Source organism: Watersipora subatra, chromosome 1 (assembly GCF_963576615.1).
Source record: "Watersipora subatra chromosome 1, tzWatSuba1.1, whole genome shotgun sequence".
NCBI classification, from domain to species: domain Eukaryota; kingdom Metazoa; phylum Bryozoa; class Gymnolaemata; order Cheilostomatida; family Watersiporidae; genus Watersipora; species Watersipora subatra.
The window spans coordinates 14,835,357-14,849,802 of NC_088708.1; the positions used below are offsets into that span (position 1 = coordinate 14,835,357).

Here is a 14,446-nt window from a genome sequence, read left to right on the forward strand (position 1 = left end):
TTGACTTTTTAAAAGTCTGTAAGGCAACTTAGTTGTTTCACGACAAAAAGTCAATTCTCATTGGCACTGGGATTTATCTTCCTTTCCAGCCCTGACCAATGTGGAAGGTAGAGAAAGCCAGCCAGCAAGGCTGACTTGTGATTGTCAGCCCTCTAGTTAATGTCTTGGAATTCCCTGGTGGAATGTGCTTAGTAGATGTGTCTGAAAGACTTAGGATTTTAAATGGTGTTGTAGGTGGTATGTACATTACTGATTCTATGGTGCTGTAGGTGTTATGTACATTAATGTTTCTATGGTGTTGTAGGTGGTGTGTACATTACTGTTTCTATGGTGTTGTGGGTGGTATGTATGTTACTGCTGCAATGCCGTAGTTGATATGCAGACTGTTGCTTCAATGGCACTCTGTGTGGTATATAGATTACTGCTTTCATGTTTACTGGCAAGCATGTTGCTTCTGCTACAGTAATATGGATGGGATGCACATATCGCTGTCATGGTATCAAGAGCTATTTGGTGCAGCCATGTTTGCCTTGTTTGCACATGTAAGCTACTTCTACAGCGATTGGTAGGCGTACTGTTTAGGTTTGCCATCTAGAAACAAGTGTTCAACTATTGATATTAAGATTTGCTTTTTTTATCAGTTGCTGCAGCTTGCTGGGCTGCTGGACTGGCTCCGAGCGTTGTCAATGTACTCTTTTATCACACAGGATACGTGCGGGATATGTCAATAAACGGAGTGACATTGAAATGAACTTGACGATGTGAAATTATCAAACACAATAGTGAGAGTCAAATGGCTATTTATCAAGCTCTCCATATAAGTCAGTGTCACACGAAGTCAGGCTGAGTGCTGATTATACCGATTATATTTGAGCAATTGCTCTTATGCTATTCTTACTGACCAGCGAGACAGAAATGCATAAAAATGTTTGCTTCAATAGAAGCTACTGGCAATCTCCATAATTACCTGAAGATTAGTGATGGTTCTACAACCTCAAAAGTAGATGAGAAAAAACTCGTCTAGACTAACATAGAGCGGCAACGAGGGTAGCGAAAATTCGGTTAAAAAATATCAGTAAAAGTAAAACACACTATGGCAACTGTCCTTGACACACCTGCGCCTAGTAAAACTGTCAGTCCAACATTTGTTGGCTAAGGTTTCTAGGTCAAAAAATATTTACATTGGGTGATCAACAATAGGTACAAAAGAAATGGTTGGATTTATTGCCTCAAGTATTCAGCCACCCTCGGACCAAACTTGTAGGTGAGCTTCTTCGGGTACCGTGGATCCTGAGCTACACGATCAAAGTAACCATACTTCCTTCGTTCCCTGAATGATTAAACAGTCATATTATTATATCGTATTACGGCAAAAGCATAAAAATTATTATATTATATTATAGTAAAAGCATAAGATCACGTCAACTGATTTTGCACACTGCCTGCATCGTAGACTTCTCAAAACCCTACAATACTTTCTTTAGCTAAGTTGGTTACAAAGTAAACGTTAATTATTTGTGATTGAATATTATTTAATATTTAATCACAAATGTTTATAAAAATTATATCATAAATGATTAAATATCATTGGTTTAACTTGGTGAATGCAGGCAAGCACGTGACATATTACAGGTAGTTTAAAAAAATTCTAAAGTTACCTTGACTTGCTATAGCCTTATAAAAGCATCCGTAAGACACTAAGGAGGTACTAAATTGTGGGTATAGGCACATTTGCATTGTATGTATTAAAACTGGACAGAACTATAAAGCCAACAGCAGGCCTTGGTCTACTGCAGAGACATGCATTTGACGTTAGAAATCCCACAGCTAATTTAATAACCTTGCTTATAAGCTTACCAACCTATTCAGCACATCTTTGAAATTTAAAGCTTAAAGATTTACAACTGAAATATATGTTTTTTTTTAAAAAGAGTGTGATTGGCCCATTTCAATAACCATTAATAGTTTTATTGACTCAATCATGGCCGATCAAATTGGTGGACGGTTCCCATGCATAACTGGTTTACCTTTGGCAGGCCCAGCACACTATACCCTGACCTATTTGTAGAGCACTCAATGCTTTAGCAGTGTTTTGCGCTCATTACCAAATCTCTAACTAATAAAAAACGTGTAAAAGAATTACACATTTTAATAAAATCTGCGCAAGAAAGAACGACTCCCAATTTGTAAATAAAGTAGGCCTACTCGGGCTCTGGTTTAAATCATGACTGGGTATGGAGTGCCTCGTATGGCTTTACGCATGAGCTGAAACTATCTATTGCAAAGATAAAAACTAGACATCATTATTACTGCTATGATTTTTTTGTCTGGCTTATGTTTTGAAGCAGTAACAGGCTATTTACCAAACAGTCAAACAATGTTTGATTAAATAACATATACGAATCGACAGGGTCACAAGCAAATGAATTGCTGTGATGTCTAACAATACCTGTTTTTACATACCTGATGCCTCTTGACATGCTTGGATACTTCATTTTTGGGTTGCCTTTACACTTGCCCCAGAGTTCGGCGATATCCTTAGGTTTTACAATCAGGAAAACTCCATCTTCCTTGTTAAGCCATTTAATGATAGTAGGGTTGAACTCGCCATTCTTAATAATGTCGCATAAAAATCTCGGAAGAGTCGCTGTTTTTTCTTTTGATCCAGAACCTATCAACATATACATACAAGTTAAACACCTTGTTTCTCAATCTACACACAACTTGAATTCATCATGCATGCAAACTTGTTTCTTTCACTACGGTAAATCATAACATAAGATAACACTGTATCGTAACACACTATTATAACATAGCGCACTATTATATGTAACATAATACACTAATATAACAATTATAGTATAGCCTAAAGACTTGTGTTAATTATGAACACTAACGTCTCCGTTCCTTTCCTTTGCATTTATTTGGAGTACTGGCTTTATTTTCAGAGGGTGAGGAAATGTGGTGTTCAGGGTTAAGAGGTGAGGCATTATTATTGAGTGGCAATGGAGACCGGCTTTCAAATCTGTTTTCAGGGTGTTCGCCAATATTTCTATTGTCCAATCCACTGTTTATCATGCTATCAGATGTCACTCTATCACCTGCAAGCATTTTTAATCAGTGATCGTCAAATCTAATTATATATTAAACGAACATTAGGTTTTAAAGAGAAAATTAAAAATTTTGGCAGAATACTAAAATAAAGTGTCATTAGTACCTGGTTCTGCTAGAGTTGGTTCCGGCTGAATGTTCAACCACTCTGCACTTGAAAAATCTGGCTCTGTTTCTGTAAAAGATGTACATGTAAACATTGTCAGCTGACATGTACACATTGTCAGCCCTAGATGATTTTTGCCCAAAGTTGGGTGTTTGCAGTAAACTAGGTGTACATGTAAACACAGACTTGTACAGTTGTATGATGTTACAACATCAGACTGTCAGACAATCAGTTTCCTAATAGACATAAACACGCTGCTCTTTTTCAACTGGTGTAACCAGAGTTTAGGATAAACTCACCAAAAGTTATATTTAGTGAAGCATTACTCGCTGCCTGATGCCGGTGTCAGATATGTTAATAAGATTTCTCATTACTTTAGCAAGGACTTGCTATCGTCCCATAAACCTTACCTATAAAGTTGAGCATTTCGTCTATTTCTGTTATGGAGAGACCCCCATCGCTGTCGTTAACAGTTGATCTAGTTGGCCTTGGCAATAAGCCATTGTCATAGCCCTCGCTGTCATCAGACTCCGACCCAGTTGACCACGACCTGCCACACCTATTTACGTTTGCTGAGCCGTTATACAAAGGCACATACTCTGTATAGTTCAACAGGTTGATGTATCCACCTTCACCGCCTTCTGGCGCCATGTAGACTTCCTGTCAGCAATGAAAAAAAATGCAAGCTTTATTTCTCAGTTTAATTTATTAAAATGATGAGTTTATGAAACTGCAGTTGCAGTGCTTTGCGAATGTCAAAGTGTTCTAAGAAGTACTTTTGGTTTTTATCAAAGTGCTAGCTTGCTGACCATAATATTTACCTGTAGATCCATGGCATGAGAAACTGCAACAATTCGTCACAAGAAAGTAGCAAAGTGTAGTCTGCTCACTCCGCAGTCTTGCAAACAACTGAATAAGCAAAGCCTTTCGTTGCATTTACATACCTCCTTTTCAACCGATATTTGCATAAGATGTGTGCCAAAGTGTTGATAACAAGATCTATAAAATAATTGGATATCATATGGACCAATAAAAGCTGGGGCTAAAGTCCAAGCTGGCACTGCGTCAAAAATTTTGATGCAGCGTCATGAATGCCTTGTAAGTTGGCTGGGCTATTTTCACGCTTTCCTCAGTCTCAGCTCTCTAAAAATTCAACAGACCTCCAACTAATTCCATCAGAATTTAACCAATAATAATTCCTTAATAAATTATGGAGATAGCTATTTAGCGATACAAGTGAATTATGTGAGCTTATATGAAAACCCACAAGTAAATACTTAATCATATGTATTAAAGCTAATTCGATTACATAATAATCTATAAAAAAGAACTTTTTATTTGTGCTTTATCTTAGAGGCATGCAAAGGAAAATGTAGGTTCGGAGAAGCACAAGTTCAGAGGTAAATTTGGCAATAAAATAGCTGTGTAACCTATTATAACTTAGACTAGGTGGGGTGTAAACTAACTCCGCTTATATACTGTTCATTATACATTATAGTTAGGTACATTTTATTTAAACTAGTGTGGCCATCACTAGTTTAAATATATAAAAATCTCACCATCTAAAAACATCAGGTGTGCCGATCAACTATGTTCACAAGTATTCAAAAGTGTTGTAAAGGAAACAATTAGTGCAGATAGTAGTGCGTCTTGAGTTCAAATCCAGTACAATGCATTACATGTACTTCTTTCCAACCTGCAATGGTGGCTTCTGCAATGGCTCTTTTCTTACTAAAGTAAAGTATTTGCTTCAAACCTAAAGCTCAAAGTAACTTAAAGTTTTTACTTAAATATTTGCTAGCAATTTGCATCCTACGTTAAAAAACTATGTTAAAGACGACAATTTTTTCATAGGTTTATCGGAATGTATGGAGATTTTTCAATCATTTGCGATTGTTTTTGATGTTTGAGGTATCCGATTGCCAGAATGTTTCAAGATTAAAATTGATAAAACTTGATCGCAATTGAAACGCGCGGAAGAAAATTATGTGTGAAATGACATCACTAGTTGTTATCGTTGCGATAGCTGATATCGGCTATTGCGTTCAAGATGAAGCGTTGTGCGTCTCTATTTTGTCGGTCGTTTTGCAATTATAGATGTCATATTTGCACTTTCGATCGATTTGAGCGTTTTAATCGCGATCAAGTTTTATCGATTGTAATCTTGAAACATCCTGTCAATCAGCTCACTTCAAACATCAAAAACAATCGCAAATGATAGAAAAATGCCGATACTTTTTGATAAAATCTTAAAAAAACTATGCAAGTTCATCTTTGAAGCACTCGTAGTGTAGATGTGTGACTTCACACTCTTGTATTGCCTCTTGTGTGATTCTCTTTAGTGTTTCATCTATAATGCTTTTATCTTAAACGATTTTAAGGAATGCACTATTATTATTACTACTTATTATTACTACTATTAGTGTGTAACAAACTTGGGATCATTACAAAAAATCCTAACTGCGCATTGATCAGTACTCACTGATGCCCAGATGTAAAAATGCATTACAGTTGCAGCAATTTTTTGCCTGGATATTTATGTAGTTGCATGATCAGTGCAGTAGGAAGCATGTAACAGCCATGCAGTATAATTGAATTGCATACTATATGCGATATCGTGTATATGCGATACAACTACTTTCTAATGTGCAGTAAGCAGTATTGGTGCAGTGACGGTATAACCTACTGCACAGTTTACAGTGCTGGGTGCAGTGAGAGGGTTATTAGTACACATTTTTAGTGCTAAATGCATTAGGAACATTACGCTGTACATACACGCATAGCACATTTTCGTAGAAACTCATCACACAAACAAGTTTTGAGTTGAGTTTGATGCGAACACAACACAATCAAATGATCTGAATGCTGCTCAAACTTTGGTATGAGTAAGGAAACAAATTGATCACAATGAGTTTGTTGTATGTAATTGAAATGAACATCTATTATGGTTTTAATAAATAATGTTAATGATAATACAATACAGGGACCCCAATTCTATTGGTATGGTAATAATTCCTGACTCCCTATAATTCCGCAATGATATGGTAGTTAGAGGGCAAGTTTGATTAGCCGGTCCGAGCTTAGTCGGTATTACTGAAGGCAGTCGCAATCAGTCAGTCGTATTTACTGAAGGCAATCAAAACTGAAGCAGTTCACATAATCCAGTTTCGTTTTTCATCCTCAAACACCGTCAATTATGGTGAAAACTTTGAGCAGTGCGCAATAACGGAAAAATTGCAGTACAGGCACTTGGAAAGTCCACATCGTCAGTTGATCCACCGTATCAACTTCATACTAATGTAGGGTTACAGTAAGCACACAGTCTCATGTTTTGACGAATGCGCACTAGCGGTATGTATCAATTGCAGGGTTTTAGGTTACTGAAACCCAGGAAATAATGGGTCATGGAAGTAAATTTGTAGTAGATCACACTGGACAACTTGCAGTAGGAGTGCAGTTGCAATAGCAGCAAATATCTTCTAGGTATTAGAAAGTTGCAATGCGCTGCATAATTACTACGTACGTACGGCACTGCAATCATGCAGTGCAGTACTAACGCAGTACTAAAGCAGTACTAACGCGGCACAACCCTGGTTTGTAATAAAAAGGATGTTTTTTATAAGAAAAATAGTTGTTACAGTAAAGGTAGTAGTTGTATCTATAGATGTTGCATACTACCAACTCTTTTTTATTCCATCAGACTTTAAAGTCCAATGTTCATATAGACCCGGTTAGTGAAACCTTAACATCATTTGGTTGCCCTGTTTAAACTTGTGTGCAGACAATGCGATGAGAACCTCCTAATTTACGTAAAAAAAGGCAACTATGCAACATAATTCATTGGGTCCTTGAATTACCAGTTTGCTTTATCCAGATTTCAAAAAACTGACAATTCCAAAGCAAGACTTGAATTTCATTTTTACGAGTATACCTAATGTGTGAAAACCTGCCAGTGACCTTCACATGTTCACTTACAAAAAATAATGTTCACATGCGATACATATTGGTTATCTTTGCTCCATATCATAGACTAAGTAAAAAAATAACTCATTTATACAACTAATTGTTTATAATCTGATAGCCCTGTGAGTAAGCTACCTTTTAGCACATTTTCTGAGCAGGGTTTATTGATTTTGTACTGATGTAGCACAGAAGTAATTTTGGTTAGTGCCCTTCTTAACACCCCCTAATGGTACTTGTGTGACTCAAGCTAACAACCTACCGATCAATGGTGACATTTATAAACAATAGACTTCGGCATCCAATCACAGGGCGTTGTCAATTTCAATGTCATTTGTCATCCTAACAACAAGCTACCCGATCTCATGGGCTGTAGGGCAAAAAGTCTGACATCACTGTTACTACTGATAATCAATAATATGATAACATAATATATAATAATAATATGTGGATTAATCAGTAAACATGATCAAACATTTAATTTACTATATTGCATTTTAGTATTACTTGATACAAAAATCAACACCGCTTTTCATTATTTCAATTATATTATCCTTTCTGTCACTTTTTATTTCACAACACCAAAGGAATGAAAAGTAATTAAATCATTTGCCACCAGTAACAAGCTCAAAACATGACTGTTTTCGGTTTAACAATAGGCGGTCCAAACGTCATTTATGCTGAAGTCTATTGTTTATAAATTTCACCCCGATCACAAGTTGCTGCCATAACCACTGAACCACGGCTGCCCATTGTAACCGATGCGGATAATAGTTTTCAAATAGGCTGCCTGGTACAAAGAATTTAGTAGAGCTATTCTTGGAATCAACACCACTCGCTCACCGACATGTCTCATGACAAATTTGCAAATTCAAGCTAAAGAATACAATAAATAGTTTAACAGATATTTTCAGAAATGTGTTCTTAGTTTTGTAAAACAACAATCCTATATGGAGCTTTCTGAGAACATGTCAAACAAGTGGTAGACCTCAACAGCTGTAATATGGTGGCTGCGTATCTATTGCCATTCTTTAAAAGGGAGTCTAAATGATACAATTTGGGCAATTCCATGAGAACGACCATCCTCAAAGCAATAAATGAATAAAAGGCAGAGACATTACTAATGAGGATAAAATGACAAAGATAATGCTAATGAAATGACTGTAACAAGGGGTGCCATTCACTAGACAAGGCGAGTACAAAGTCGCATCAACAGGCTACAGAAGGCTGCGCAAAGCATCATCTCGGTAGTAGAAAATAGGCAACTGCAAAAGCAACGAGGTGAATCAACTGGCCTCGGACAGAGAACAGCTGCAAGAGACAATATTATTCCTCCATTGTGGGTTTTATGTTGTTAACAGATCCTTCTGTCATACACATTTTATATTGATGAAAATAACTTAAACACATTCTCAGGCTTATTGATAATTGAATTTCCACCACATAAATATATGTTTCCTGTATAAACACGACAAATAATGCATAACATATCACAAACTGATAAATTGTTTACAAAACATGGTGTCAGAACAACACAATCTTTTGACCTTTAGGGATTATAAAAAAACAAAAAAAACATTTCATGCTACTGAGAATAGCAAAAACATACCAAAGAAAACTTTTGTAAAAAATGTCATCAGTGATACGAGATCTGTAAATCTATACAGATTTTTTAGATCTAGTACTAACAGTGGTGCAGGTATGTAGCGAGTCACTGGTGCGAGTCACTGGTGAGCTCTGTTAGTCTACAATAGATAAACAATATTTTACACAAAACAACATTGCGATCACAACCCTGATCTTACCACTTTAAAGACTGACTGCTTACAAACGTAGCAATGCTTGAGGCCTGGCCACTTCTGAGCAGTTGATGTGAAATTTTTCAATTATGTTGAAGTGGCTAAAACAATGTGTTTGCATACCAGTATAGAGCTCTGAGTACTAAGATGAAAATAGAAATTCATTTTAAACCGATAATTTGAGAAGCTCTGAGCCCACCCAGCAGTACATAAACACATTACAACACGTTGGAGACCGACTATTCTTCTACAACAATTCTCATCAGACTCCGCTGGCCCTAAGTTATAGCCTTAGTTTTGTAAATAATCTTCTACCCTCTTTTAATCCAAAATTGGTGAGACTCAGTTTTATGCCTGATAGCAGACACTTGGCAAGTCCGTTTCCAAAGTTCGGGTTAAAAAAATTGCTAAATAATTTGGCTAAACTATACCAGTTATTTTATTAACTATGTGCCCATTTTAATAAAATACCTCTATTTTATTAACTATGTGCCCATGCTAATAAAATACCTCTATTATTACCTCTAAATACCTCTATTATTACCTCTAAATACCTCTATTATTACCTCTAAATACCTCTAAAATACCGGTACCTCTATTTTCAGAAACACGTATAAGTGCACAAGCTCGCTTAGGCTAACACTGTTGTCTAATACTACCTGTAAATGATCGAATACTGCAAGCATAAGTGCTGGTGAGATTTGTTTTTATAAACCAGTTAATTTTATAGCATAACATAGTGACACCAAATACACACCTAAATTTACATGCTAAATCTAGATTACTTACTGCAACCATACGAAACTCCTTCGCGCCGGCCTATCACGACACTCCTTTAATATTCCTTGAAAATCTCCTTGGGATAAATATGAAAGAAGTGGTAACATGAACTTTCACAAAATTTTGGGGATTTTATCAGAAAATTTTGATATTTTTCTATCATTTGTGATTGTTTTTGATGTTTGATTGAGGTAATCTGACTGCTAGGATGTTTCACTCTTAAAGCTGACAAAACTTGCGGTTAAAACGGTCAGATCAAGTGAAAGTGCAATTATGACGTCTATAGTAGCAAAGAGACAGACAGAATAAAGACGCGTAACGGTGCAACCTGAACGCAATACCCGATATCAACTATAGCAATAATAGCAACTATTGACGTCACATCGCAGGTATTTTTCTTTCCGAAATTATTTAACTATGATCGAGTTTTGTTGATCTTTAAATTGAACCTTAGGCTTTAGGCGTGATCAGAGGGGTTATAGTAATGACAAAATACAGGGATACATATATATAAACATACTTAACAACTCTTAACTATCTGGAGGCATGAAAAGAGTGTCTCCAAACACGCTGCACTGACATCCCCTGATCCTGATAGTTGCTCGTAATCATCATGTTTAGCTCATCCTCTTTAGAGGCCAACTTCTGCTGCAGATAGCTGTGGTCTTCCTTATCGACATTGAACCTACCGAGAGAGAACATCTAAATCACTTAACAACTTCCAATAACATTTATTTTTTGTGGTACCATATTTAAAACTTTTTTATAACAATGATTATAGACTACCCAATTAAAATAAATATATATGTATATATATATCCATATATATATATTTCTTAAAGTTTGCCCATTTGTAGGATTAATTGTCCGGCTATAGCAATTATTAGAATAGTTGTAGCAGGACAACAATGCAGACGGAAGTCATGGCTTACCGCCATTAGAAGCCTCTCTTATTAAGCAGCTTACTAGAATTTTCCATTGACAATGTGCCTAGCTAACAGCTTGAAAGTTTCAGTTGTTTGAGAAAGTTTTAAAACCTTTACAGTTGTTTTTATTTTATCTCTTAATTTATTAAAACTAAACAAAACACTCCTCTGGTGATATGTAGTTTGAAAGTTAGAATAGCAAATGTTGTTATAGGTTAAATACAAATCAAATTTTGACCGGAGTTGACCTAAATATGCCAGCCTTATACGACAATCATTATCTCCGCTCCAACTTTTTAGGAATTTGTTTTCGACGGCTAAGTACAGTCGAGGCCTTACATGAAAGAAACCTGTTGGGGTAGGGGGCTTACACCGCCCCCCTCAAAACCCCCAGATGTTCATAACTAGTCATCTAACATGCAACCTGGAATACAGGTCTGCTTAATGATATATTTTCCTGTGAGCTTTGGTCGTGCCATCGGTGTCTAAAACATTAAATGTATATTTTGTCTAGTGTTGTGCGTCACATATACCAAGTTGTGTTTGGCAAAGTTTATACTTTGATGTCAATCATGCTGTTACAGTTTTTGTAGAAAAGGACCATTTTTAGCTTTATGTCAGCAGTTCTTTAGATGTGATTGTCATGTACACACTGTGTCTCACTCAAATACAATACCTTGCTTAACGCTTAGAGTGAACGCCTTGTTTCATGCCGAACCCATAAGCGTGAGGACAGCACACCCTCACAAATTTATTTTCATTTATCATATACAATATTTAACATTACAACTTTTAAACTTCATATTATGAGGACAATGTTTTGTGCAGTTCAAATAAATTAAGAGAAAACCTAAAACAACTGTAAAGGTGTTTAGATGTGAAATAATTAGCGAGTAATGGCTAGATAAAGTATGTTTTATTACAATGGTTACAATGAAAAGTGATTTGATACTGATACAAGTAATAGGAATTGAAATAAAAAAATAAAAATCATGAATATGTAGAATTAATAATAACAATGAGTACATAGAAGTGGGTGTATAAAAAAGCTGCTACTGTTGCAGTAGAAGCTATACATGGAAACTTTGAATATGACGATACTGGTGCCTCTCAATACTGGTACAGACGTAGAGCTGGTACAGACGTAGAGCTGGTACAGACATAGAGCAGTGAAGTGCACGAGAGTACTTTGTCTGACCGAATGAAGAAAGAATGTAGAGGTGATTCCTACTCGAGATAACACAACAAAAATTGTAAACGTGAAAAGTTTTAAATTTTTAGTTTTAGCCAATGCCTTAGGAAGCACCGAAAATTGATGGCGACGTGAAATTTGAAACAGACACAGCACATTTGAAAATGACAAATTAAAAAAATAGGTAATGAGTAACGAGTAATGGTAAACAAAATGATTTTAAAAATAATCTAGTAAAAACAAATGCAAAATGCAATACTAATTAATAATAAAAAGTACATATTTAGCGTGTGCAAGCGCGATAAGAATAAATAAGATGGTTGAAAACGATACGAACAGCGTAGCCTAGTAGTTATGCGCGCTTGTTTGTAGATTTGCGATGTGAATGTCGCGAGTTCAAATCCACTACGAAGGTGATTTTTTGTAGCATGATTTTAATGGCTATAACTGGACATAGCATGGACATGGCAGATACATAAATAAACATTGCAATTTATGTATCTAGATGGATATGCATGTATAAAGAAGCAGACTGCTTTAAGATGGATGTAAAAGAGAATTCTGCAAGAGTTCCCACTGTTTTGGTTGTTGCCAGGCAACGGTTCAAGATGCTGAAATATACTTATAATGTCATTTTTGTGTGCAATGCTCTGCAAGAGTAATATAACAAAGGATTAAAATTAATACAATTATTAGTTGAAATTTAGAAACAAGTCTCTACTTTCATTTTGACACGTGTTCTTGCAAAATTTCAATTCTTTGTGAAATATGTTATTTCAAAGACTATAGCAATTAGTGGCCAATCAATAGCATTATGATAACATTAAAAATCTCTAGATTTTTTACATACAAAACCAATCGCAAGCAACACATAATAATATTTTAATGCGACAATATATTCTTTATCGAGGCTTATATACTTTCAGTCCTCTTTTGGCTGTTTTCATATTTTTATGAAGCTAAAAATATAAATATGTGCATGCGCTGCTTTGCTACTACTTGAATAATAATGATAATGTTGAAAACGAAACAAAAATTAAACTATTGTAAAATTATCACATGTACTGACAGGCAACAGCACAACATAGACAAATTCCAAAGCAATTTACATTCAAAGAATTAGGTAAATTGGCAAGACACGAACAGCTATACACTGATGAGATTTGTTTTGCCACACTCCTGTGAGCCAGGCAACTATCACCTGTCAACCTGTCATCTGTGATTAGCTGAAATAGTTTGTTAAAATGACCATTATATTGATTTATTGATTCCATTATATTGATTTATTGATTCCATTATATTGATTTATTGATTCCATTATATTGATTTGTTGATTCCATTATATTGATTTATTGATTCCATTATATTGATTTGTTGATTCCATTATATTGATTTGCTAGTTATGCCCAAAATTGGCTTTCGAACAACAAAAACAAGGCTTCACGCTTGCAACTAGTTACGTGTAAACAAAGATATTCTGACTTGTAATAAATATGAATATCGCCAGCAAAAACTGAAACTCTTTATGAGCACTCGATAGAATTGTTTTCAAAATTTGATAGATTAAAATCCTTTTTGACTATGGTTTAATTAAATTTAAAGTCTAAATTATGAACCTGGAGTATTTTTGTACTAGTTCATTTTCGTTGTTAACGTGCCACGTCTTTTTTCTTTTGGTCAAGTGTAGCAATGGAAACAGCTGCCCAAACACTATTGCTATCACAAATCATTGATGAGCTCTTTACAATACAAATATCTCGGTGATACTGCCATAACGATACTGAAAAATCTAGCAAAGACATAATGGTCTTCATACGATTCTGGCCACTTCTCATTGATCAATCTATTTGTCAGCACGACGCGTCGTTCAGCAGCCACACCAAATATCGGTGATGCATTTGGGTGTTATAGCCGAGCCTTCTGACTCCCTTTTAGGCACAGACAAATGAATCTTATCTAAAATCCTTTATGTAAATGAGAATAAAATGAAAATTTCTAAAACAAATAGATTATACAGCATCAGCCTTTTCAGACTGATGTTTGATGCTATTGCGGGCACCAAGGTCTTTGATACTTCTGACAGCATAGACAAGAAATCTAGCATGTTGGTGCTTGTACAGATCAATTTTGCATTGCCCCACATGTCTTTGGCTAACTCTGTTGTTGACAAACGCCCTTGTCTGTTTTTCCCAGTTATTTTCATTTGTAAAATTATAGAATAAGGTGATAGGGAATGATCTTGACCTTGTAGTTACTTTAAACTATATAAACGGGCTATAGTATTATCAAAGAGTAGAGAGTGTTTCTACATCAGTGAGAAAAGCAATGACTATTCATGATTGGCCAATCTAGTTGCTATAGCAAAAGGTGATGCACAAAACAATGACCCTAAAACCTTCGTTGAGAATTAAATAATTACTCAAGTTAAACTTTAAAAGATTAAATCAGAAAGTATAAATATTTTTCTATCATTTGAAATTTTGTTTGTTGTTTCACGTGATCTGACTGCCAGGATGTTTCAAGACTATAATTGGCAAAATTTGATTACGGTTAAAAGCCTCAGAAAGAAATT

General features: G+C 35.5%; 2 protein-coding genes across 2 annotated transcripts in view; both read right to left on the minus strand.

Moving 5' to 3' along the window:
- Window positions 1–848: 848 nt before the first annotated feature.
- Window positions 849–4,178, minus strand: LOC137406222 (ETS-related transcription factor Elf-4-like). The gene is made up of 6 exons (XM_068092761.1): window positions 4,039–4,178; window positions 3,628–3,877; window positions 3,218–3,286; window positions 2,898–3,101; window positions 2,464–2,671; window positions 849–1,330 (listed from the first exon to the last, which is right to left on the minus strand). The coding sequence occupies exons 1-6, from the start codon at window positions 4,048–4,050 to the stop codon at window positions 1,222–1,224; spliced, it is 852 nt and encodes a 283-aa protein (XP_067948862.1). The 5' UTR covers window positions 4,051–4,178; the 3' UTR covers window positions 849–1,221.
- A 4,360-nt stretch (window positions 4,179–8,538) lies between these two features.
- The window catches only part of LOC137409141 (nurim homolog), a 51,611-nt gene continuing 45,703 nt past the window's right edge, over window positions 8,539–14,446 (minus strand). The window contains exons 5-6 of the mRNA XM_068095542.1: window positions 10,277–10,441; window positions 8,539–8,922 (exon numbers count right to left, since the gene is read on the minus strand). Of these exons, the coding sequence (XP_067951643.1) occupies window positions 10,291–10,441 (151 nt within the window). The 3' untranslated portion in view covers window positions 8,539–8,922; window positions 10,277–10,290. The remainder of the gene's footprint in view (window positions 8,923–10,276; window positions 10,442–14,446) is intronic.

Excerpts from the sequence above, each read along its gene's own strand:
- LOC137406222 (XM_068092761.1), bottom strand. Across the intron at positions 3,287-3,627 it reads CGAAATGCTCAACTTTATAG|AAACAGAGCCAGATTTTTCA; the intron begins GTAAGGTTTATG and ends CATCTTTTACAG. Across the intron at positions 2,672-2,897 it reads CAAAGGAAAGGAACGGAGAC|GTTCTGGATCAAAAGAAAAA; the intron begins GTTAGTGTTCAT and ends ATATGTTGATAG.